The sequence below is a fragment of the Eriocheir sinensis genome, unplaced genomic scaffold (assembly GCF_024679095.1).
Source record: "Eriocheir sinensis breed Jianghai 21 unplaced genomic scaffold, ASM2467909v1 Scaffold494, whole genome shotgun sequence".
Classification (NCBI taxonomy): Eukaryota; Metazoa; Arthropoda; class Malacostraca; order Decapoda; family Varunidae; genus Eriocheir; species Eriocheir sinensis.
This window is the reverse complement of record NW_026111825.1, coordinates 59,578-87,238: the sequence shown is the minus strand read 5'-3', so window position 1 is coordinate 87,238 and position 27,661 is coordinate 59,578. Positions and strand designations below refer to the sequence as shown.

The window sequence follows — 27,661 nt, the reverse complement described above, 5'->3', positions numbered from 1 at the left end:
CCCACTGCACAATCTTGACTGTCTCCTCATCCTCATCACCCTCGACGGGTGTTTCCGGCAGTGCAGTGTGAAGTCCTTGGCGGCAATGGTGGCGTGTGCCTGGAGAACTCCCTGCTGGATGAAGGAATGAAGATGCTGCTGCTCAACTCTTGCATAAGGGATCAGGATAGTATAGGGATGAGCAGGAGTAAAAATACAGACAAAGGGAGGCTATTGCTGTTTCAGAGTTTACCAGTGGAAGAGATAAAAGAATGAAGATGCTGGTAAACTCTTGTATAAGGAATTTGGACAGTACAGGGATGAAATAATGAAGATGCTGTTTGACTCTTGCATAAGGGATTTGGATAGAATAGGGATGAAAGAATGAACTCTTGCATAAGGGATCAGGATAGTATAGGGATGAGCAGGAGTAAAAATACAGACAAAGGGAGGCTATTGCTGTTTCAGAGTTTACCAGTGGAAGGGATAAAAGAATGAAGATGCTGGAAAACTCTTGTATAGGGAATTTGGACAGAACAGGGATGAAATAATGAAGATGCTGTTTGACTCTTGCATAAGGGATTTGGATAGAATAGGGATGAAAGAATGAAGATGGTGGTTAACCCTTGCATAAGGGATCTGGATAGCATAGGAATGAGCAAGAGTAGAGTCATGGCAGTGAGGGGGACTTCAGGATGGCAAATATCAAGCTTGATGTACAAACAAACCTAAAATTAAGACACAGAACTGAGGAGAAAATGTACGGTTCCCCCCCAAGCCACGACCATCCTGGAGGTGTGGCGACTACAGGATGGCAATAGCTTGCTGGCGTCCGGTGAGGGTGTGGTGCGGCTGTGTGTCTCCCTCATGATAGGAATTCCGATCTCCTCCACACTGGACATCAGAGCCTGGCATGTCTTGCACGTGCGGTTGATCTGAGAGGAGGAGGAAGAGGAGGAAGAAGGTTTAGTGTTGACTTCGGCAAAACCTAGTGATCTTATTTGTTACTGGGGGAGCTTTGGGGGTCTTGGCAAACCTGGTGTGTTCTCATTTTTTGTTGATTTTTAAGGTTAGGGGCAAGACAGAGCTAGTTTGTTGATTGTGACTTTGAAAACATTGTTCTAGACCCATCATCATCATCATCATTTCATCGACGCCTGCTCCTAGGAGCTCCCACCAGGGGATGGCCACGGCAGAAGAGCTTCCAACTTTCTCTATCCAGACACTCCCTCCTTGCCTGCTCAAAGTTTCTCAAAGATCTTTCCCCCCTCTCCCTAACGTACTCTTGCACCCTATCCCTCCATTTCACTGGAGGTCATCCTCTAACATTCCCTCCCTCTATCTCACTCACATACACCCTTCTGGTCATCTTACTCTCCTCCATTCACTCCATGTGGCCAAACCACTTTAAAGTCTGTCGCTTCACTTCTTCCACCACTCCACACTTCTTCCCTTCACCCCCGTGACACATTCCAAAATGCTCGTACACACTTTCATTACTCATTCCATCCATTCTACTCACACCACAAGCACTCCTCAAATAACTCATTTCCACTGCCTGCACTCTAGACCTCTGACTTTCATTCCAGGCCCACGTTTCACTTGCATATGTGAGGGTTGGTACTATTATTGTATTTCTCAAATCCCTCTTTACCTCCATGCTCACACTTCTGCCATTCATGATTCGTCCCAAAGACCCTACCACCCTTCTTCCTTGCAATGCCCTTTCTCTTGTCTCTCCCTCCATACCACCATGCTTACACATAACTGATCCAAGGTACTTAAACTCATTTACCTCCTCCATTTCTTCACCATTCAAAATTATTTTGCATTCTTTTTCACATTCAATTCCCACTCTATATGGGCATACAAAATCTACAACCTCACTTCTACTTCACTCACAAACCATCACTTTACTCTTGTTGACATTTACTTTCAGCTTTCTCCTGTTCAGGTAAAATGCTTGTGTCAATAATAGCAGATAGTATTAGGGTTTTAGGGACCATATTGACAGACATAATTTAATTCACGACTCACAGCATGGATTTATTAAAGGAAAGTCATGCATTACTAATCTTTTATCCTTTTACAATAGAGTATACGAGGCAGCTGACAATGATGAGAGTTACAATGTAGTTTATCTTGATTTTAGTAAGGCCTTCGATAAGGTACCTCACCAGAGACTTAAATAAAGTCAGGGCTCATGGGATTAGAGGGAAGGTATTTGATTGGATTAGGGCGTGGATTTGCGACAGGAAACAGAGGGTTACCATTAACGGTAAAAAATCTGAATGGGGTAATGTTACCAGTGGGCTCCCCAAGGTTCAGTTTTAGGCCCGCTTTTATTCATTATCTACATCAGTGACATAGACAATGGGATAACTAGTGACATAGGTAAATTAGCGGATGACACCAAAATAGGACGCACTATTAGGACAGGGGAGGATGCTAGAGCTCTGCAGGAGGATCTCAACAAACTGTCAGCTTGGTCAGAGAAATGGAAGATGAATTTTAACATCACCAAGTGTAGCGTACTTAGTGTAGGAACACGCAACCCATTACACGGGTATAGTTTAGACTCCACAGCAATAGGCAGATCAGAGTGTGAAAGGGATCTGGGAGTGTTAGTGAAATCTTGACCCAAAACTAAGGAAGCAATGTATTAGTGCGAGGAATAGGGCTAACAGGGTATTGGGTTTTATTAACAGGATGGTAACCAACAGGAGTGCAGAGGTCATCCTCAGACTCTATTTAGCGTTAGTTAGGCCACACTTAGATTATGCTGTCCTGTTTTGGTGCCCACACAACAGAATGGACATCAACTTGCTAGAATCAGTTCAGAGGAGGATGACCAAGATGATTCAGGGGCTGAGGATCCTCCCATATCAAAATAGGGTGAAACATCTAAACTTACATTCACTAGAGACGAAGAGTGCGGGGAGATCTGATAGAAGTATTCAAATGGGTCAAGGGTTACAACAAAGGCGATATAAGTAAAGTTATGTGAATTAGCCGGCAGGATAGAACACGCAGTAATGGATTTAAATTAGAAAAGTATAGATTTACGAGGGAAATAGGCAAGCATTGGTTTAGTAATAGGGTGGTGGGGGAATGGAATAGACTCAGCAATCACATAGTTAGTGCAGGGACGATAGCTTGTTTTAAGAGTAGACTGGATAGCTACATGGACGAGGACGACAGGTGGCAGTGAGGTGTGGATGCAGTAAGGTGACAGGGTACTGGAGCGTACGCCCCCAGAAACTACACCACCCATCGTGAGTAGTGGGGGGGATTCTGCAGCTGCCCTGTGTAGGCCACTCGGCCTCTTGCAGTCTCCCCGTGTTCTTATGTTCTTATGTTCTTAACACCTTGGAGGAGAGGTTGACGGCTAGCTATGAACACACCGGTCTGGGTTATAATGACGACCCACCCAGCTGTTCATCCTTCCTTTTGGGTTGGTCTATAAAAGGGAGCCTGGGCAAGGCAGCTGTGGTGACCCAGATACTGTAGTGGCCATGTCCTGGGGCTGAAGGGTCCTTGCCCGCTGCTGGCTCAGGGGCCAGAGGGATGGAGATGAGCACCACAGCCAGGCACACTTGTAACATGTGCCCCAAACTTTACCTAATTACTGCAAACCAGGCCTACAGAATGAATAAGAAATCAGGAGATAAATGGAGTGGAACAATTTTGGTAAACATTGTATTATTATGACTATAAACCTGCCCCTCTCCCTGAGGAGAAGGGTGCAGTCTGTGCATATTCCCAGCCCTAAAATGTGCTTCATAAACTCTGCACCTCACACAAGATCCAGAGAGAAGGTAAGAAATGTGCCAAGCTGAATGGAGAAGAATGCCAGGCACAACATGGGGAGACAGGCCTTGAGTGTCCTGGACCAGGGAACAGACAAAGGTTAAAGGTGTCCTGGTGCCTATGAAAGGTGAGGCTTGGACTTGTGCACTTCATCTCATGCACCTCACAGCAGCTGAGGAACCAAAGCACCCAGCCAGCGTGTAAGTCAGGGCAGACAGAGAAGCAGGACGTGAAATTAGAAGCTTTGTGGGGCAGGATGAAGTGTATTAACATCAGACACAGAGACAAATGGACTTTGTTTTCATTAAAGGAAGCAACTCCAGGGGGAAAAAAACACTAATATCTGCTCCAATAAAATAAAGTATAGAGGAGCTGCCAAAAAGAGTTGTGAAAGACCTTCATCCTATAGCAGAGAAATAATGGGCTGTATAACTCAACATTTTGGCACCCAAGCACACATACTTGGCAAGGCTTTCATAGGCATTTTGGGCATTTCCAAGGACAGTTTTATGACCCTGGTGGTAGTTTGACCCTTCTTCTGTACCGTGAACCTAAAAGAGCACTCATGAGAACCCAATTTATCTCCTGTTTGGCCTTTGGAAACAGTTGATGTGATGGACGAAAGCGTTTGATAATACCAACCAATATATGACAATGACGATGACGTGTGTACTGATGCAAAATTGAGTATATATAAGAGTGAGGAGACCTTAGTGAAGCCACAGTGAAGCCTGCCATTCCAGAGTCCCATCCAGAGGTGTTTGTGGTTCCTGGCCTGCAGGCTGGTGGTGGTGACCTGCCCGCGGTGCTTCAGGCCGCCGGCTTCCTTCAGGGAGGACGTGAAGAGTGACTCAACAACCTCTGCAATAAGAACAGTCTCACCATTACCGGCATTTGTTGGGCTCGGATAACTTGAACAGCTTTGTGGAGTGTGGACAGCCTCAGGATGTTTGTACTAGAGATGTATCGGATATCCGCATCCGCATCCGCATCCGCGGAACATCCGCATATTTTTTCACATCCGCATCCGCATCCGCATCCGTAGTTGTGATAAACTGAACATCCGCCTCCGCCTCCGCATCCGCATTTGTGGTGAAATATACATCCGCATCCGCATCCGCATTCTACAGAGGATGTGTGGATGCGGATGTGTTTTGTGTATTGCACAACCTATAGAGTATAGAGTAATATATAGACACGCAGTTACAGACTAGCAGAGTAGTAGAGTACTGCCTGGTGCTTACAGACTTAGAGTTCAGACAGAGCTTAGAAATGTGGAGTAAATTTATTGATGTGTCTAATGAATTAATTATCTAGTAAAACTAAAGCAAATAATATCACGGATTCATTTCCTTTCAAACTTACACAACGTAATGTGTCTAGAATTTAGGGGAAGGTCAGGAGGAGGGGGCGAATTTTACTTAGTGACTATGAAGTAAAAATACTTAGTAAATAAACTGCAAACTGTGAATGGTGGAATGTTAGATACTTAGTAACAACAGATGAGTGAGTCACTGTGTGTGTGTGTGTGTGTGTGTGTGTGTGTGTGAGGAGGGTGAAGAGGGAGATAGAGAGGAGGCTTATCACCCTTGCTTGTCACCTTCACCCCGATGCCTTACTGCTGGAGAGAGAGAGAGAGAGAGAGAGAGAGAGAGAGAGAGAGAGAGAGAGAGAGAGAGAGAGAGAGAGAGAGAGAGAGAGAGAGAGAGAGAGAGAGAGAGAGAGAGAGAGAGAGAGAGAGAGAGAGAGAGAGAGAGAGAGAGAGAGAGAGAGAGAGAGATTTACATAGAAAAACAGACCACACAGACCCCATGGTCCAGACTTGGTGGTCTGTCCTTAAACCTAAGTGATTTTACTTTAATCAGAAGACTCCAAAACGTTGCATTTCTACTCTAGTTGATATTAAGTTGAAGGAAGTGACGGTCGAGCTTATTTTTGAAGGAGTCAATCGTGTTACACTGGACCACTGATGGTGGAAGCTTATTCCATTCTCGCACTACAACGTTGGTGAAGAAAAATTTGGTGCAGTCTGAATTTACTTGTCTACATCTGAGTTTTACGCCATTGTTCCTCGTGCGCAAAGTGTCATCGATCATAAACAATGTTGATCTGTCTACATTCGTGAAACCATTAAGTATTTTAAAACATTCGATCAGTTTTCCTCGGAGGCGACGTTTCTCAAGAGAGAACATGTTAAGGGTAGTAAGCGAGAGAGAGAGAGAGAGATTGTAATGTGTGTGTCGTGTGGCTTAGTAATGTCGTACATTGCAGTCTTAGACCTTATTCCCACTTCACACGGTAGAATTCAGTGCTTCTTCCTTAAATACTTTTAATGCGAATGTTTCCATAATTATACAAATAATAATATTAAAAAAATATGAACCGGCAGCGCTGAGCTCTTCTTATCGCACGAGTTTTCCTGTTGTCGCCTGTTTCCCCTGATACAGTGAGTTGCCGATGAAAAGATTTTCACAGAGGAAGGGTAATATTAGCTATTGTTTTATTATTATTATCATTATTACTGTTATAGAGGGCTTTTCGATGTATTTCTTACTAGAATTTAATGCAATGAAGCATTAGAATAAAGTAATTTTCTTTTCACATTTGCTAAGCATCTCGAAAATTTATAATACTGATCCATAAGTTGTAAACTGGCATTCTGAGCATAACTCCTACACAGTAAACTGGCAGCTAGGTCATCAGTTTGGTAAGAGTTTGCCTTCGAAGGAAGAAGTACTGCTCCTTCCTTGCTTTGCTCCTCGCTGATAATACAGTTTGCCAGTGATGGTTTAAAAGGATATTATAATCAAGTTTACAAAGCCTTATTGTTCTGTGCTGACTGCTACAGCAGCTGAAAAATGGCGTCACATAGCAGTGAAGTGTGGAAATATTTTATGAGCAAGTCAAGTGACCTAGCACAGTGTCTGTTGTGCAAGAAAGATTATTCACGAAAGGGACGTGGAACTACATCTTTGAAAAACCACTTGAAATCACTGCATAAAGAACAGTTTGAAGAGTTAATGGCAAAAGAGACAAAGAAGTTGGAAGAAAAAATAAATATAGAAAAAACACCTTTGCAAAAAGCAAAGACAGATGCTAATCAAAGGAATGTTGCTGAGTATTTTCAGAGTGCAAAATTATGGGATGCTTCTAACCCTAAGGCAAAGAAACTGGATAAATGCATTGCAGAAATGTTAGTCATGGATGATTTGCCTTTCAGTCATGTTGAGGACATAGGATTCATGAGACTGATGACTGAAGCTGCTCCACTATACAGTCTAAAGCAGCGAAATTTCTATTCATCAATGATATGTAGTGATATGTATGAGTCTGTTTTCAAGAAAATAAAAGAAATAATTGATGAAGTGAAGCAAGACAACAAACTTTCCTTCACAACTGATGTGTGGTCAGATACCTCAGCAGGTGTCTCATTGCTGAGTTTAACTGCACATACCATAAATAAGGAATTTGAAAGAACAAACTTTGTGCTAGGTGCTGAACCACTGGAAGAACGACATACAGGAGAGTATATTTCCAAAATGTTGGATGATATGCTGATGAAGTGGGACATATCTCGTACAAATGTGCACTGTGTTCTGCGTGATGCTGGAGCAAATATGAAAAAAGCTCTGTTTCTCTCAGGTGTAAATAATTTGGATTGTACTGTGCATAAAATACAGCTGATTGCTAAAACTGGGTTATCATCACATTGTGATATAGAAAACATGATAAAAAAAACTCGTTGTATTGCTACGCACTTTCATCACTCAACTATGGCACAAGATGAACTTAAAAAGATTCAGGACAGGCTGCAAGTACCTAAACTCTCTGTTATGCATGATACACCCACAAGATGGAATAGCACCTTACACATGCTAAGAAGAACACTAGAAATAAAGGAATCTGTGTGTGTGTGTATGCTGCTACCAACTCCAAAATCAAACAGCCCAGCAATACTGAGTGGTTAATTCTGCATAAATGTGTACAAGCCTTACAACCTTATGAAGATATCACAAAAAAACTTAGTGACTCCACATCAACAGCAGCTGAAGTGATTCCACTTGTAAAGTCCTTAAAACACACTCTTCAGCATACCACATCAGTAGTTTCTAACCCTGTTGAAGAAACTCATACTTCAGATACAAGCTCTGAAGATGAACCAGGCTCAGGATCAGTGATTGAGTTAAATGAAGACAGACAAGCAACACAGGCAGTAAACTTCATGAAAGAAGCAATGCAGGTTGATGTTGAGAAAAGATTTTCTTGGATTGAAAATGAAGATCTTTACAGAATTGCAACATATATTGACCCAAGATACAAGAGTAAATTTTTTTCTTCATCTCACGTCACTGATCGAGTAAAATCATCACTTGCCAGAGTATGTGAGGAGCTTCGTCAGACGACTATTCTAGAAGAGGAAGATGGAGAACCAAGAAGGAAACGAAGAAGAGATGATATGAGTGAAACACCTACCACCTGTGGAACATTAGATGAAGCAATGACCTCTATTCTTGCCTCCAGCAGTGATGATGAAGCAGAAAACTCATCTGTAGTAACTTTACTCATGAAAGATATTGAGAAATATCACAGAGAGAAAAGAATAAGTGGAACAAGTCAAGATAGTTTGCAATGGTGGAAGACAATGAAGACAGTCTACCCTGATTTGGCAAAGGTAGCTTGCCAGTATCTCTCCTGTCCACCAAGTAGCGTTGCTAGTGAGCAGCTGTTTAGTAGTGCTGGCTTCATATATGACGCTAAGCGCAATCGGCTTTTGCCAGAAAAGGTAGATAAGCTACTGTTTTTGAAACAAAACTTGCTCATCTTGAACTTTAAATATTAAGTAATAAATATGTGTTTATAGTATCAGTTCAATCAGTTGGTTATAGATTTATAGTTAACCACTTTCAAAAGGGTGGAGGTTGGGGAAAGTGGTCGGTGGGATGCACGACGAGTTGGGTCCACGTCCCGCATCCTGGTAACGCACAAAATGTGTGGCTGAAACTCGTCATAAAACTTTATTGTAACAAAAAGTACTTCCACTTTACTTCCACTAGTATACTCTGGAACTCCCTTCCTGCGTCTGTATTTACGTCTTCCTATGACTTAAATACTTTCAAAGAGAGAAGTATCAACTATTAAGACACCATTCGAACTCATTTGGCAGTATTTTGGTTCTCCCATCTTGTTTTTATTTGTTACGTCTCCTGTCTGCATGGTCTGACACTGAAACAGGCTTTTTTTTTGGGGGGGGGTCCTCTCGGTGAGAACGTTTGACGTAAAAACATCCGCATCCGCATCCGCATCCGCGAGGATGTCATATTTTGATATCCGCATCCGCATTTGCATCCGCATTTTAGTAGAGACTGATATCCGCATTCACATTTGCATCCGCAAAATGACATCCGCATATACATCCGCATCCGCGGATGTCTGAAATTCGACATCCAATACATCTCTAGTTTGTACATGTTTGTGTTGACTTTAGTAATGACATGAAGAGGGGCTCAACAGCCTGTCTTAAGGATAAATAACTACAGCATTACTTGTTTGGCAGACTCAGAAGAGCTGGACAAAATCAAGGCATCCTGACAGTCAAAACTTATGTTTACACCTCCCTCCCTTCCCTATCACCCCCTTGTTCATCGCCGACACTTTTTATCATTCTTTTCACCCTTTCGTTTAAAGCCCTTCCCTCCACCTTCCCTGGCACACTGAGTCACCTTATTCCCCGTGACTGCCACAATCATCCCTTCTTCCTTCCCGTTTGTTCAGTGGCACAGTGACGGCCCTCCTCCAGTGTTCCGGCACCTCACCCTGCTCACAAGCTTGGCTGTGTGAGGCGTTGGTGTAAAAGTTGTGACAAACCAATCAAAGCGGTAGTACTGTTTTTAGCAGTATCTGGCACCTGAATTCTTGCTGCATTGTGCGGTGAAGCAAGTTTCAGAAAAAGCAGCCTTAAACCAGGTGATTCATAGGCCTACAGTTGTGTGACTTCCCCGATGAGGTCCCCAATTTATCTCGACTTCTTTCAGAAAGCTTTTTGTTCTCTAAATAGTTTGTTGATGTCACTCTACCAAAATAGTCATATACTCTGTCTACTTTCCCTACTGTTCCTTAACTGTCTATTTTGTATCGTCTGTCCAGCATGCATTCCCTCCCTTGTCAGGAACCAGAAAACGAACAAACAAGAGGAATAGCCATAACAGTACAGAGTAAACATCTCATAGGACAAACACTAACAAAGAGGGAAACAACGAGGATAAAGAAAAACAGATACCCAGAGAGGAATGAGAGATATACAAATGTGTAAACGAACTGTCCTATCCATTCCTACGCCGATGATTCCACTCTGCATTATTCAACTTCTTTTAATAGAAGACCCACCCTTCAGGAACTTAACGACTCAAGGCTGGAGGCTGCAGAACGCTTAGCCTCAGTCCTTACTATTATTTCCGATTGGGGCAAGAAGAACCTGGTGTCCTTCAACGCCTCAAAAACACAGTTTCTCCACCTATCCACTCGACACAATCTTCCAAACAACTATCCCCTATTCTTTGACAACACCCAGCTATCACCCTCCTCAACACTAAACATTCTCGGTCTATCCTTAACTCAAAATCTCAACTGGAAACTTCATATCTCATCTCTTACTAAATCAGCTTCCTCGAGGCTGGGCGTTCTGTACCGTCTCCGCCAGTTCTTCTCCCCTGCACAGTTGCTGTCCATATACAGGGCCCTTGTCCGCCCTCATATGGAGTATGCATCTCATGTGTGGGGGGGCTCCACTCACACAGCTCTTCTGGACAGAGTGGAGGCTAAGGCTCTTCGTCTCATCAGCTCTCCTCCTCATACTGATAGTCTTCTACCTCTTAAATTCCGCCGCAATGTTGCCTCTCTTTCTATCTTCTATCGATATTTCCACGCTGACTGCTCTTCTGAACTTGCTAACTGCATGCCTCCCCCCCTCCCGCGGCCCCGCTGCACTCGACTTTCTACTCATGCTCATCCCTATACTGTCCAAACCCCTTATGCAAGAGTTAACCAGCATCTTCACTCTTTCATCCCTCACGCTGGTAAACTCTGGAACAATCTTCCTTCATCTGTGTTTCCTCCTGCCTACGACTTGAACTCTTTCAAGAGGAGGGTATCAGGACACCTCTCCTCCCGAAATTAACCTCTGATTTGGACACTCCTTTAACCTCTGTTCGGGAGCAGTGAGTAGCGGGCCTTTTTTTTTCTTTTTTTTTTTCTTTTTTTCTTTGCGCCCTTGAGCTGTCTCCTTAGCTGTAAAAAAAAGAAAAAAAAAAATCTGACAGGACAAACACTAACAAAAAGGGTGACATATATAACAGTGTAAACATCTCAAGTACCAAAGAGGGGAAACAACGAGGGTAAAGGAAAACAGATACCCAGACTCAGATACATAAAACAGATGCCCAGTGGGCGTGGTCAGAAAGTGTGAACAACCATTGAAAAAGACTCTGACCCGTGACGTCAGTCGTGGCGACATGTTATGAGCCAATAATTTAACAGAAAAATCACTGAGGGAGTGTCTTAAGACTGACTCACGAATAGCAGAAGTAAAACAATACAACATAATGAGCGAGCAGATGGGTGTAACAGGAAGTATTGGCCATTGGTTATGTAGAAAATTAAGGGCGTGTCAAGGATGTAAGTCCGCCTAAAGCAAAGAAAAATGTGGCCTAGAAATCAGTGGTATGAGTAGACCGAGCTTGGTTCTCGCCTCAAGCAGACCTGCTACTCACTCAGCCGAGGATGGCTGTTGTGATCTTAATCGTGAGTAGAAATTCGAGAATCTAAGGGAAACCGACTGTATTGTCCTGGAGATTATAATGTAGGAGATGTGAAGTAGGATTGTGAGTGGGACAGGATTGTGATTATTTGTTGCGATGTAGAGCAAAGGTAAAACCACTGAGTGTGGTAAAATAATGTGTTTCCATGACTTGTAGTAGATTATACTACAGGAATGTGTTATTAGGATTTTGTGAAGAGAGTACATAATGATTGTGATGTAAGCAGAGAGATACAAACCACTGCTTGTGGAACGACGAGTGTTATTATTATTGGCAACAACTGAGCACATATTGTAGTATTATGTTTAAGACATGTCGTTTGTCATATGTTGCATCCATTGCTGAGTATGCCAGTGTTATGATCGTCTGAGCAAAGAATATTGCGTAAGGCAATTACTTTCATTTAATTTTAAATAAATGTATAGTATTATCTTTTTCCCTTGTTTATCCCCGAACACCAGTCTCCAATAACAACTTAAGCCGGATCACGCTACCAGGGATACGAGACAGTGAGATCATTTATGGAGTAATTAATGAGTGATAAAAGAGTTGATTTAATACAAGAAAAGAAGGGTCTAAAACTGGCGGCAGCGGTATAGGGATAAATAGGGACATGTGCTTACAGTGCTTTTGTTTAATTTACTCTGACGAGAAAACGCCTCTTATTTTCATTAAGCTTTGCTCGTTTTAAGTGGCGGAAATAATAGTGACGATTTAATTATATAATTAATGGTTCTTCCGGAGGACATGGACTTTGACGATATGGTAATGGAAACTCTGGCCAACCACTGTTGTTCTGTAGTGCAATGGGTAGCACACGCGACTCAACCGAGAATTCATGAGTTCCTTCCCGGGCGGAGTGGAGAGGGATGGGCAGTCTCTCCACCCGCGCCGCGATCCATTCATCAGTGAGAGGGTGTCAGGTGACAGGCAGCGGCAGCGTCCTGCCTCTCAGGTTTGTTTGTTTTAGGATTGTTACCCCAGGATGGAGGGGAGCACGGGGCTCTACGCCTCACAGGGTGGTGGTGTGCCGCGGCGGGCATGCAGCCATAGAGTGACTTTATAAAGGCCTAACCCGCGTCCCCCAGGTAGGAAGTGTAGAGTATGATCTAGAAAAAATGTGAAATACTAAGAAAAGTGTGAGGTATGGATAAAAAAGTCATGAATGAAAAAAAAAAAATGAAGCATATGGACAATAGTGTGAAGTATTAAGATAAATTTGTGAGGTAATAGAATCAGAGGAAGAGGAGGCCAGGGTAGTGCCCCTCAGTTAACTAATAACAAATAATATTAAATAAATAAATAAATAAATAAATATGCACACTTGCAGTGGAAGAAACGGAAAATGAGCGAAGAACAAAACAGGGAGTAACCTTTAATATAATAAGATGAAGGCTATAACGAACAAGGGAGTAACCTTTAATATAATAAGATGAAGGCTATAACGAACAAGGGAGTAACCTTTAATATAATAAGATGAAAGTTATAACGAACAAGGGAGTAACCTTTAATATAATAAGATGAAGGCTATAACGAACAAGGGAGTAACCTTTAATATAATAAGATGAAGGCTATAACGAACAAGGGAGTGACCTTAAAAATAATGAAAAGAAGGCTATAACGAACAAGGGAGTGACCTTAAAAATAATGAAAAGAAGGCTATAATTACCATAACTCAAGAGTAACTTTGGTAGGCAGATCGCACTACTCATGATAATACATATACAAAAGTGGCAGCACTCCTAGAAACAGGAGCGTGTGTGAGTTTTTAACGGATGAATTTATTAAAGAATTAGGGCTCGCAGTAAATGAATGTGAAGCGAAACCCGTGAATATTGTCTCTGTGCAAAGATACCATATTGAAGATGACGGTAAAAGTCAAGTTAATATGGAAGGAAAAAGTAGTTTCCAAGACTTATTGATAACACGCGATGTAGATTTGCCGACTCATATTATGTTGAGTACTGATTTGTCGTGTAGCACGAGATTATTTTGAAAACATTGCAACTAAATGAGGAACAAAAGAACGAAGCTTAAAACTGATAATAGAAGGGGAAACCATACAATTATGCCAGGAAAAATATCTTATATCTAGAGGTGAAGGATCTTAGCTAAATGTAGATGGAAAGGAAGAAGGTCTCACTAAAAATAAGGCCGTACGTTGGCAAGCAGCGGAACCTTTGCAACTGCATGCATCTGTTGCAGGTTACATAACGCTAGTGACGCAACTACAGGCAAGTGAAGCTTTATTTGAGCCTTGTGTTAGTACTCCTCAGGCTAGAGTCTTGTGCTCAGGGATAGTTAAGTTAACACCTTCATCTGACAATCAAAGATCTTATGTCACTGTGCCGTATTTGAATATTGAAAGTGAGTGTAAAGATAGATGATAATACAACGTTAGGATTTGTGAAGCCTGTCACTCATGAGCTATACGCTGATCTGCCACAAGTATCTAGTGTACAGACCGCTGACACAGCTAAAACAGACTTGAAGCCCGCAGAGCTTGAAGTAAGGAAGAAAAGCCTCTATCAAATTGTTGACGCTAAATTCCCAAGTGAAGAGAGAGAATCAGGTTTTAAAGTCCTTAATAGATAAATATATAACAGTGTTTTCCACAGAACAAGAACTATTAACAGTAACGCCCTATTTTTTTAAGCACCATCAAGCAAAACACTGATGAAGTAGTGTACAGGCGTCCATATAACATTCCTATCAGTTATCATGACAGAGTAAATGAACAACTTATATCGCTCCAGCAACAGGGTGTGATTCGCCCTTCGCGATCACCCTATAATGCCCCACTTATCACAGTGCCCCAAAAAGATGGAGTACTACGACTTTGTCTGGACTTCCGGGCACTTAATAAAACACTACGGGACGACCGGTACCCACTCCCTAATATAACTACCATACTCAATCAATTGGGAGATAGTAAGTTTTTTTCATGCCTAGACTTGAAACAGGGTTACCATCAAATCCCCCAAGATGAAATCAGCAGAGAGAAGACGGCATTTTCTTCTCCAGCAGGACATTGGGAATTTACTTCCCTCCCCTTTGGCCTTAAAACAGCCCCGTCCTGCTGCAAGAAAATAATAAACACTGTCCTTACAGGACTATTAGGTAACAAGGTTCAGGTGTACCTTGATGACATAATTATCCTGGGCGATATATTTTCTAATCACGCAGATAACTTAGAACAAATTCTGGATCGCTTAAAGGAAGCCAAACTGACTCTTAAGATGGAGAAGTGTAACTTTTTTAAGGACAAAGTAGATTACCTGGGCCATGCCATCCGCTCAGAGGGAATAAGACCTCAGTCTAGCAAGCTGGAGGCCATACAAAACGTCCCGGCCCCCCAAACTGTTCATGATTTACAGTCATTTCTTGGATTGACTAATTATTATCGCAAATTTATTGCAAATTATTCACAAATTGTTGCTCCTTTCCTAAAGATTTACAAAGAGAAGAAAGGTACAAAAAAATAAATAAATAAATAAATAAATAAATAAATAAATAAAATAAATAAATAAATAAATAAATAAAACTCCACTCATATGGACGGATGAAACAAAAATTGCGTTCTCAACCCTTAAGGATAGAATGCTTGGTACAGTCACTCTACGCATCCTACTACAATACTGGTGGAGTATTGCAATAACAGGATAATGATGATAAACTAAGACCTGTATCTTTTTTTGTGAGAAATTGAATACGGCAGAACAGTGGTACAGTATAGTTGAACGAGAGGCTTTAACTGTAATTTATGGGTTACACGTAAACCGCCCATTAATACTGGGTTACCCTGTTGAGATCCACACGGGTCACAGACCTTTAGTATGGTTGTTACAGGTAGCTAGTCCCAACGGCAGGATAGCTAGATGGCAGACTCTCATGAGTGAGTATGGTTTTACAATCAATCATTTGCCTGGCAAGGAAAATATAGTAGCAGATTTTTTTTTTTTTCAAGGATGAAGGCTCACAGGACACTGAGATTGAATTATAAGGACACGCGCGATAATGTTTGTGGATGGGGAACAACAAAAACCGTGGAACACGTGGATAATGAGGGGCAAGGTATTGCATTAGTGCAGAAAAAGAAACAGGCGCCGAAAAATGAGAAAATAAAATATATGATATGTATGGACCTGAATAGTGAGTGTATTGGCCACACACTTGACTGGAGTATTCAGGAGATTAGTGAGCTGCGTGATGAGCAGCCAGCATATAAGTATGCTAAAAGAAGGAAGCCCCATGAATGAAAATTGAGCAAAGACTCAGAGAAAAAAGGCATAATATGAGATGCCGCCCCTGTTAGAGGTACAGGTGGAAAATATGTTATATTGTGTTGAAGATGGGCATAATGTGAGATGCCGCCCCTGTTAGAGGTACAGGTGGAAATTATGTTATATTGTGTTGAAGATGGGCATAATGTGAGATGCCGCCCCTGTTAGAGTTACAGGTGGAAATTATGTTATATTGTGTTGAAGATGGGCATAATGTGAGATGCCGCCCCTGTTAGAGTTACAGGTGGAAATTATGTTATATTGTGTTGAAGATGGGCATAATGTGAGATGCCGCACCTGTAAGAGGTACAGGAGGAAATAAAATTATATTGTGTTGAAGATGGGCATAATGTGAGATGCCGCCCCTGTCAGAGTTACAGGTGGAAATAAATGATGTGTTTTAGTGAGTCCGTACGGAGAAGCCACTAAGGTGGTGATTCTACCCCCCAAGTATTTCCAAGGCGATAACTCTGGCTCATTCGTCGCCACTGCAAGGCACGGAGGAACCAAAGTTACGTTATGTCGGTGTAGAAAGTTCGCTTTCTGGCCTGGAATGAAACGGGATGTAGAAAATTATGTAAGGAAGTGCGTCATGGTAGTCGTTTTAAAAGTGAGTTGGGAACTTGCACCCTGCTCCTTGGCGGCAATATCCAGACGTCACCGCTCCTTTTGGAAGAATACACATGGACCTTGTGGGTCCCATGGGTGTATCGGACAATGGGGTTCGATACGTAATGCCCATAGTTGATGTTTTTAAAAGGTATTTGATTACAGTACCCTTACGGAGTAAGGAAGCCCGCGAAATGGCAAGGGCGTTGTACGTGGATGCTGTTTGTGTACACGGTGTTCCTCAGACAGTTGTTACAGGTCAAGGTTCAGAGTTCGTTAATTCCGTGATGCAGGAGATAAATTAGAAGCTACCTGTGCGACACGCGAATAACGGCTTGCCATACAAATGGAAATGGAATAATAAAGCGCGCAAATTATACTGTTGTTAACATTTTGAGGACAATGTTCTAGGAAATGTGTCCGTTTGGGATATAATGCTACTTATAGACATCTTGGCCTGTAATCCTGCGTATTATCGCACCATAAAGGAGTCCCCATTTTATCGAGAGAGACAGAGAGAGGATTTTTAGAGATCCTCCTGTACCTTACACTATGTTAGAAAAAAATTCAGCAGCCCTGGTATGATATTTACTCCTATAAAGAGGAAATGGCTGCAATTGCAAGGAAAGTTTATGATATTTACTCCTATAAAGAGGAAATGGCTGCAATTGCAAGGAAAGTTTATGATATTTACTCCTATAAAGAGGAAATGGCTGCAATTGCAAGGAAAGTTTATGATATTGACTCCTATAAAGAGGAAATGGCTGCAATTGCAAGGAAAGTTTATGATATTGACTCCTATGAAAAGGAAATGGCTGCAATTGCAAGGAAAGTTTATGATATTGACTCCTATGAAAAGGAAATGGCTGCAATTGCAAAGAAAGTTTATGATAGATGCCAGGTTTACATTGAAAAAGGTAGAGAAGAAATAGAAAAGAAATACAAAGCTTCAAAATCAAAACTATCAACGTTGGAGACAGTGTTCCTCAAACGAGACCACAGAAAAAAGTAAATAAAAAGTTGTAGCTTATTTTTGATGGACCCTACAGGGTAACAGAGAAGATCAGTGATTTAATGGTAAAAATTATAAACCTCAGGACTAGTAAGGTTTCACCGGTCCCCACAGATAGAGTAAAAGTCCTTCATGAAGATTGCATCGACGTGCAGCAATGTCCAACGATTAGGCGAGCATACCCTTTAAATCCAGAGACAGACACTGATCTATTCTTTGCATTGCTCAACCCTGAAATCGCTGAGAAAACTTCTACCGAAAATAATGACTCGTAGCGGAGAGGTGACTGCTACTCATGACACATTAAATAATGTTCGTTCTACAACAGCAATAAACAGCTGATGCACAGGCCCTACCTTCTCAGGTTACTCCCAAACTTTCAGAGCCACCTCGGCATAGATAAAGCCTTCGCTCTTCGACAGTACAAGAGTTGCCTAATGTAATGTCAAAACTATTACGATATAGAACAGGAATAATGCATACGGATGAAAATGCAATAATTGAGCGGAAATATGACGAAATAAACCACAGATTGATCTGACTCTTTCGGTGTACGACTCAATGACACAACAGGAGTCCCCAACACGTGCTGGCCAAAGTTTCACACCAACATACTCTCTATATTATAGTCCTCACAGACAGAGACTATAGTACCGTTTAGCCTCACAGAAAATGTTTTAGCTGCATTATATAAAGCACGGATTTTAACTGCTTCGTTACTTGAAATGTTATTCAAATGTCACCTGAGTATCCAGCTGTAAAAGCAATAAAATACACACTCTTTAATTTTGAAAACGAATTCAGTTCATTGTCGCATCATCTAAGAAAAGTTTTAAGCTATGTGATGACTACTATTCAAAACAAGCTGCATGCTTCTATGAATTATAGAAAAAAATAAATAAATAAATGGGAAATAATTATTTTTTGAGGATCCTTGTCTAATAACCTATTTGGTACCGCGACCCAGGCTCAAGTTGATGCTATTCATGAAAAAATAGAGGACTAGAGTCATTAACTGAGAAAGATTTTATATAGTTAAATGTTTATTATGGAAAACTCAACATCGTTAAGTAATATGCATGCCATGCAATCTGCCTTTAAAGGGCTATATTCAGCTGTAGATGTATTGAACCAAGTTGTGCGCCATTTTAGTATAGACTATAGACTATGGCATTAGGAAGAGAAAAAAGCTCCTACAAGAATTGTTATATTTTGACTTAGCATTGAGACACATAAGACCAGGTATACAAGATTTATATTTGAGTCTGCAGGCTCCCCTGCAAACATACATAACTCCAACCATTATGTGAAACAAACAGTTGTTCAGTACATTAAAGGAAGCCTAGGATCGGCCTCCAGGTCTTTTGTGCCTTGCAGTTCTTGATTTTTTAGCTCTATATAGGGATGTAATAACTGTCCTCCAGGACAACGGCTTTGCACGATTCTCGTAATTTCTATTTCACCAAACCTTTACGAGGAGATCCGATGGACACCTTTGATGTCTTTCGAATCGACTCCCTTCCATTTCTGTGCAGAATAGCACTTACTTTCTTATGTATAGTGTTGATTCAAGATGTATTGCCTTCAGTGAGAATAGGAAAATATATTTTATGCTTTCTAGTATAAAACACTGTAACAAGAATAACCATATGTTAGTTTGTCCTCCCACAGGCCCCGTCCATGAGGCTAGTGACGCAGCCTCTTGTGAATCGGCTGCTTTCTTGAAACATGAGTCAGTGATCAACTTCTGCCACACAATAGTCTTGAAAACATTTCCCCCTATGTTTATAAAAGGTCCTGGCTACTGGACCTGTTCACTTGCCTCCCCCATCACTCTGACACTCACATGCCCTACCCATCCTGTAAACAGACATACTGTCAGCCTGACGGATAATGGGATATTGATGCTTCAGCAAGGTTCTCTTCGCAGTGCTGAGTCCATCCCCCTACAGGAGCTAACAGCTGGCTTGCAGCCCCTAAATTATGTGGTCGAGCCGAATCAGCCCTTTCAACCCGCAATCCATTGGTGGATTGTCTTCGCCATTGTAGTGATCCTGGTTCTTCTGCTGGTGACGTCTGCCGTGGGGTATTCCTATGTCCTGCGCTACGCACGACGCCGCCTAATTCCAGACTCGAACCAACTGCAGACATTGCAAGGCGTATCTTCTCCACCAACACCTGTGAGATCTCAGGGGCGAGATCTTCCGGAAGGGGAAGTATGTCAGGACCCAGAAGACGAGGAAACAGAGGAGTGAGATATACAACTGTGTAAACATCTGACACGACAAACACTAACAAAAAGGGTGACATATATATAAGTGTAAACATCTCAAGTACAAAAGAGGGGAAACAACGAGGGTAAAGGAAAACAGATACCCAGAGAGGAAAGGCAGGTATACAACTGTGTAAACATGTGACAGGACAAACACTAACAAAAAGGGTGACATATATATAAGTGTAAACATCTCAAGTGCCAAAGAGGGGAAACAACGAGGGTAAAGGAAAACAGATACCCAGACTCAGATACATAAAACAGATGCCCAGTGGGCGTGGTCAGAAAGTGTGAACAACCATTGAAAAAGACTCTGACCCGTGACGTCAGTCGTGGCGACATGTTATGAGCCAATAATTTAACAGAAAAATCACTGAGGGAGTGTCTTAAGACTGACTCACGAATAGCAGGAGAAGTAAAACAATACAACATAATGAGCGAGCAGATGGGTGTGACAGGAAGTATTGGCCATTGGTTATGTAGAAAATTAAGGGCGTGTCAAGGATGTAAGTCCGCCTAAAGCAAAGAAAAATGTGGCCTAGAAATCAGTGGTATGAGTAGACCGAGCTTGGTTCTCGCCTCAAGCAGACCTGCTACTCACTCAGCCGAGGATGGCTGTTGTGATCTTAATCGTGAGTAGAAATTCGAGAATCTAAGGGAAACCGACGGTATTGTCCTGGAGATTATAATGTAGGAGATGTGAAGTAGGATTGTGAGTGGGACAGGATTGTGATTATTTGTTTGCGATGTAAAGCAAAGGTAAAACCACTGAGTGTGGTAAAATAATGTGTTTCCATGACTTGTAGTAGATTATACTACAGGAATGTGTTATTAGGATTTTGTGAAGAGAGTACATAATGATTGTGATGTAAGCAGAGAGATACAAACCACTGCTTGTGGAACGACGAGTGTTATTATTATTGGCAACAACTGAGCACATATTGTAGTATTATGTTTAAGACATGTCGTTTGTCATATGTTGCATCCATTGCTGAGTATGCCAGTGTTATGATCGTCTGAGCAAAGAATATTGCGTAAGGCAATTACTTTCATTTAATTTTAAATAAATGTATAGTATTATCTTTTTCCCTTGTTTATCCCCGAACACCAGTCTCCAATAACAACTTAAGCCGAATCACGCTACCAGGGATACGAGACAGTGAGATCATTTATGGAGTAATTAATGAGTGATAAAAGAGTTGATTTAATACAAGAAAAGAAGGGTCTAAAATACTAATTTTGCTGGAATTTCCTTGTCTAATATATCAGTTAATAAGGAGACATGTACTATACTGCAGACTGCTCAGGTGAGAGTTGCAGGAGCAAATGGTGTTCTTCATAGGGCCAAGTTGTTGTTTGATAGTGGCTCCAGTAGGACATATGTCAGTAGTAGACTTGTTAAGAAATGCAAACCCACATGGAGCTCCAGCAAACCCATTTCTTATTCAGTATTTGGGGGTAATAATTCCTCTAATATAAAGCAGTGCAACCTGTTTGATCTGAAGGTTCTTGATTGCAGTGATGCACCACACAAGTTAACAGCTGTAGAGATTCCAGTGATATGCCAACCCTTAGTAAGAACCACTGTGCCTGTAGGTATACTATGAAAATTTCCTGTGCCTCTTGCAGATGACTATCAGAGTGATTCCTATATGGATATAGATATACTAGTGGGTTAGGATGCTTACTGGAAATACATAATGTCTAATGAGTCTGTGCAAGTGGGAGGCGTAGTGGCCCAAAGATCATTGTTTGGCTGGGTATTGTCAGGGGCTTGGAATGCTGACACTAGTTCTAAGGTACCAGTAACCTCTCCACAGATGTTATGTATTTCTAAAGTGTCTGAATATGATGTAAGCAAGTTTTGGGACTTAAGACTATAGGGATACAGTCCAAGGAATCAGATCATAAGTTTGAGTCAGATGCTGCCTTGCTAGAGTTTTCACAGAATGTTTCATATGCTAAAGGCAGATATGAAGTGTCATTACCCTGGAAAAGTGACTCCTTGAAAAGTGCCCTACTCAACAATGAGAAACTTGCTATGAAGAGACTAGATAAGTTACATGCCAAACTAGATAAAGATGTTGAGTTGAAAACTGCATATTACAAGGTTTTTGATGACTATGTGCAAGAAGGTATTGTTGAGGAAATTCCTAGTAATGAGATAGTCTGTGAGAATCCTACTTTTTATATGCCTCACTGTCCGGTGGTTAAAGAAACTAGTAACAGTACCAAGGTGAGACCTGTCTTTGATGCCTCAGCCAGTGTGTATAATGGAATTTCACTGAATGATTGTCTCTTGAAGGGTCCTTCACTCAACCCAGATTTAGTAGAAGTGATGATCAGGTTTAGAAGATGGCCTATTGCTCTTACTGCTGATGTTACCAAGGCCTTTCTACAGTTGTGTGTGAAAAGACGAGACAGAGATGTACACCGTTTCATGTTGAGAAATGAGGATGAGATTAAGTACGTGAGATTCCTGCGGGTTCCCTTTGAAAACACTGCCAGCCCATTTTTATTGAATGCCACAATAAAGCATCATTTAGAGAAGTATCCAAGTACTGAAGTAATACAAGAACTGAAAGAAGATATGTATGTAGATAACTGGCTGAGTGGTGCTGACAGTGTGGAGGAAGCTGCCTGCAAATTTAGAGGCTTGTGAGGTTTTGGCACATGCTGGCATGCCTCTGACTAAGTGGGTTTCAAACAGTAAATTAGTAACTTCCATGTTTCAGGATAAAGTTGATCAAGTACATGGAGAAGAAGGTACTAAAGTGTTAGGCCTACAGTGGTGTAACACTTCTGATGAGTTTTCTTTTGAAGGATTAGAATTGAACACCCAGACTGAGTTGACATATACCAAAAGAAGCATGCTGAGCTTGATTGCCAAGATCTTTGACCCTCTAGGTTTTATCAATCCCTTTGTGATGTTTGGCACAATACTTTTTCAAGATATTTGGAGGCTGGGTCTTCAGTGGGATGATAAATTGCTTCAGGATGTGAAGCATAAATTTGAAAGATGGGTCCTGAGTGCAGCATCTCTCAGCGATTGGAAGATGGACAGATGTTATTTTCCTTTTCTTAAGTGGAATAGCCTTACTGATGTAGAGCTTCATGCCTTTGGAGATGCTTCAGAGAAAGGTTACGGTGCCTGTGTATATATCCGTACCTGCTTACCAGATGGTGCCTACAGGGTTGCATTAGTCACTTCAAAGTCTAGAGTGGCACCTATTAAGACCATAACTCTGCCCAGATTGGAGCTGATGGGGGCTTTATTGTGTGCTAGATTAGTAAGCTTTGTGAAGCATGCCCTCCATCTAAACATGAATGCCAAGGTATTTTGCTGGACTGATTCACAGATAACTCTAGCTTGGATCAAGGGTGACCCTCTGAAGTAGAAAATGTTTGTTGCAAACAGAGTCACAGAAATTCAAAGCTTAACTCCACCAAGTTCTTGGCATCACTGCCCTGGACATGAGAATCCAGCTGATTTAGTTTCTAGAGGTGTCTTAGGTGATCAGATTGTATCAAGTAAATTGTGGATGTGTGGACCATCTTGGCCAGCTGAACCTCTTAGTATCAGTATAAAGGAAACAGAATCAATTTGTACAAATGAGGAGTACAAGACTACTGAGGCTCTAGCATGTGTAACTGTTCACCCTACTCCACATGTGTTTGAGTTTGAGAGGTGGAGTGACTTTAGTAAAGCTCAGCGTGTTGTTGCTTGGGTGTTGAGATATACACATAATTGTATAACACCTGATAGTAAGAGTTCTGGTCCACTTTCAGCCAAGGAGTTGGATGATGCAAAGGTAAAGGTGTTTTATCATGTACAGAGAGATATGTTTCCTCATGAGATTGCGGCTCTGCTAAGTGACAAGCCTCTTCCTAAGGCGTCAAAGTTAGTTAATCTAGATCCCTTTCTAGATGATAAAGGTTTATTGAGAATCAGAGGTAGACTGGAAAATGCTGAATTGAGCTTTGACTGTAAACACCCAATAATAATTCCACAATGTCACCTAGCAAAGCTACTGGTCAAGTTTCACCATCTTTTTCTCAAACATGCAGGTGTTTCTACCATTGTATCTACCTTGAGAGAAAGTTTCTGGATTATAGGAATTAGAAGAATTGCTAAGACTGTGATCAAGGAATGTGTAAGATGCCAGAGACATGACTCCAGAGCTTGTAGCCAGCCAGTAGCCCCACTACCAGAACTGAGAGTTAAAGCTGCTCCACCATTTACAGTGACTGGCCTGGATTTTGCTGGCCCTCTGTTTTGCTCTGATTTCCCTTCTAAGAAATTTTACATTTTACTGTTCACCTGTGCTGTTGTCAGAGCTATACATTTAGAGCTCACTGACTCTATGAGTGTTGAGGATTGCATGCTTGCCCTACGCAGATTCATTGCACGGAGAGGGCTACCTTCAGTGATGTACTCAGATAATGCCAAAACTTTTGTTGCTTGCAGTGGGCAAATACAGAAGGTTTATGGTCACATATCTCCACACTGGAAGTTTATAGTCCCCCGTTCTCCATGGTGGGGAGGATGGTGGGAACGTTTGATAAGAACTGTGAAGTCTGCCATGAGGAAAACTTTAAGTGTTAAGTATATATCCAGAAGTGAACTAGAGACTGTACTACATGAAATAGAAGCATGTGTAAACTCAAGACCTCTCACTTGTGTTGGGGATGAACCTAATAGTTCTCTGCCTTTATCTCCCTCACATTTCCTCATTGGCAGAAATGCTAGTACTCACTCTGAGTTCGACCCTAAACCATCCTATATTTCCCCTCAAGATCTGAGGAATAGAGAAAATTTGAGAAACCAGAATTTAGACATATTTTGGAAGAGATGGAGCTCAGATTATATTTCCAATTTGTCCCCAGTTGTTAAGGGTTTCACTTCAAAATGCAGTATTAAAAAAGGTGACTTAGTCCTGGTGAAGGAGGACAACATTCCAAGGCTACAATGGCCCCTGGGTTTGGTTGTGGATATTTTCCCTGGTCAGGATGGTGTTCTCAGAGCTGTAAATGTGAAGACTTCCAGAGGAGTACTAAATAGGGCAGTTCAGAAGCTACATAACTTGGAAGTATCTAGCCATGAGTATACTGATGTTAATGAGACTGTCCAAGATTTACCTGAAGTTGATGCAGCTGTCCAGGAGTCCTCAGATTCTAGTCCACTTCCTGAGACAGCTGCTGAAACTCGTACTCGCTCTGGTAGGTCTGTTAAAGTTCCTAGAAAACTTGACTTGTAACTTCAGTTGAAGTTCAAGTTGACGGACTAGTTTCTGAGGCTGTGAATTGTATTTCGTAAGTGATATGTATGAATAATTTAAGGTTGATGCTTTATACTCAGGAATACAGTTGTCATAAGTAATAGGAGTGCTAGACTCCTATGGTGGGGAGAATGTTGAAGTTAGTGAAGAAGTTATTTAAGTTTCCCATGAAAGTACAGTTTCTTTAATTACTCCTCCACATATTTTTATAAATCCAGAAGTTTAAGCTGAAATTACTGAGTCCATTATTTTCCTTTATTATAATTAATTTCATCTAGTTTCTGTAAATCAAGTTTTGTATTCTTAGTTGAACTGAGATAGGTATATATTTGCCTTTCTCGAGTTTGTCTGTACAAGTTCCTGTCGTTGAAAATAAACACGATTCAGCAAGAAGAGCGAGACCAAGCCGCCACCAGCCCTTTCTCTACCCTCCGTTCACCTCCAGATCTTAGCCACAGTGTTGATAATTCCAACAAAGAGAAAGGGCATTGCAAGGAAGAAGGGTGGTAGGGTCTTTGAGATAAATCATGGATGGCAGAAGTGTGAGCATGGAGGTAAAGAGGGATTTGAGAAATACAATAATAGTACCAACCCAAACATATGCAAGTGAAACGAGGGCCTGGAATGAAAGTCAGAGGTCTAGAGTGCAGGCAGTGGAAATGAGTTATTTGAGAAGTGCTTGTGGTGTGAGTAGAATGGATGGAATGAGTAATGAAAGTGTGTACGAGAGTTTTGGAATGTGTCACAGGGGTGAAGGGAAGAAGCGTGGAGTGGTGGAAGAAGTGAAGCGACAGACTTTAAAGTGGTTTGGCCACATGGAGCGAATGAAGGAGAGTAAGATGACCAGAAGGGTGTATGTGAGTGAGATAGAGGGAGGGAATGCTAGAGGATGACCTCCAGTGAAATGGAGGGATAGGGTGCAAGAGTACGTTAGGGAGAGGGGGGAAAGATCTTTGAGAAACTTTGAGCAGGCAAGGAGGGAGTGTCTGGATAGAGATAGATGGAAACTCTGTAATGTGTGAAGACTCTCATACTGGAGTGTCTGTGGGTTGTGTAAGGTTGTGTGTGGCGTCACTGGCACACTACAACGCAGCAGTGACTGGCAACAAAACACCAACAACCAAATATTACAAAAAATACCACACAAATGACAGGACTCCCATGAGCTGCACACTGTTCAATGACTGACAAAGACACCCACCTGTGTGCTGGATGATGGAGGCGTGGTTGGGGGAGTTGCTGCGCTCACCCTTGTCAAAGTTCTTCAGCTCCAAGTGGCCGTGATGGATCCACAGGTCTGGAGGCTGGATGCCAGGCTTGTTGCTCTCACTGCAGCTGCCGCCAAGACTGCAAGGAAGTGATGCATCTTACTAGCTGCTAAACATTACTGAGTGCTGCTGCTGTACCTCACAGGGCTGTCCAGAGGGAGATGGAAGGGCACATGCAATCTTCAAAACAGGATGGATGTTAAAGGCATGAGGTTTGAGTTCAACAAAGCATATTTGAATTCATTTAAAGAAATAGCTCCCAGCCAGCACACTGCAAGCAATCACAAGTTAGAAACATGTGTTAGCTGCTCCACCAAGAGACACAGATATCACAAACAGAGGTCACTTGTTTCCCTGCAACTATGTATAGCACAAAATGAAAGTCCATCTTGAACATTTCCTATGAACAAGTTTACCTTTTTTTTTCTTTCTCTAATCTTGGCAAACTTAAGTCTTTGTGGACTATGCCCTGCAGCCTTGTTCTCCATATTACAAAGTGAATAAAAAGTTCCAGCAGTCAGTGTAAAGGATTGCTGAAATGAGTCATGGGATGAAACACACCAACAAGAAACTGTCCTGCCACCTTACACAATGCTTGGCCTGGGCTCCGCCTTGACCCGCGGCAGTACAGTGTGGGCCAAGAAGGCCCCAGCTGGTCATGGCTCCTGCCACGCCAGCGATCACCAGCACAATCAGGCCTCTCGCTCCACACACCAGCCTGGGGGCTCACCGATGCTCTTGTCAACAGCTGGAACACAGGAGCAGATGTATAATATTTTTAACATTGGCTTAATCAATCAGTCAATCAATGGGGGCCTCTGCCACCCTGCCTCACCCAAACTATGACACCATTCTTGGGGGTCCTCTGTGCAGGTCCCCATGCAGGCACCTTCCCCATACCATGTACCTCCCAGCAGGATCCATCAACCTGCTCTAACCCAACTTTCTGGGCACACTCTTTACTAAGGATTGTGTCTTACATAAACAACCTGGAAAGCAGGGTTTACCCACATGTCCACAGAGCCAGAGGTGGCATTCACAGAGCATGCAGGTAATGGGCCTCAAGTCAGCCTCAGGGAGGGAGTGCTCCATGATGAGGGACAGTGTGGTGGCACACAACATGTGCATAACTGGGAGAACAGTGACTGATGCACCACAGCAATGACGGCTCCCTAAAACTAACACTTCCTTACCTGGAAGAGTCGTGAAGCTTTCCATGGAGGAGAATGGACCAAAACTTTTGACATTGTGAGAGTGCATCTTGTGCAAATACTTCCTTGAAGGCGTCAGTCCATGGACGGTGAGGGTGAGCCAGTCCCCCGCCACTTCCCCCAT

General features: G+C 42.0%; 1 protein-coding gene across 1 annotated transcript; it reads right to left on the bottom strand.

Annotated features, from left to right (window-relative positions):
• Positions 1-374: 374 nt before the first annotated feature.
• LOC126992599 (uncharacterized) lies at positions 375-27,661 on the bottom strand. Its single transcript, XM_050851415.1, has 5 exons — positions 27,520-27,661; positions 26,915-26,978; positions 26,260-26,405; positions 4,499-4,650; positions 375-914 (listed from the first exon to the last, which is right to left on the bottom strand). Exons 1-5 carry the CDS (start codon positions 27,659-27,661, stop codon positions 714-716), a joined length of 705 nt encoding a protein of 234 aa, XP_050707372.1. The 3' UTR covers positions 375-713.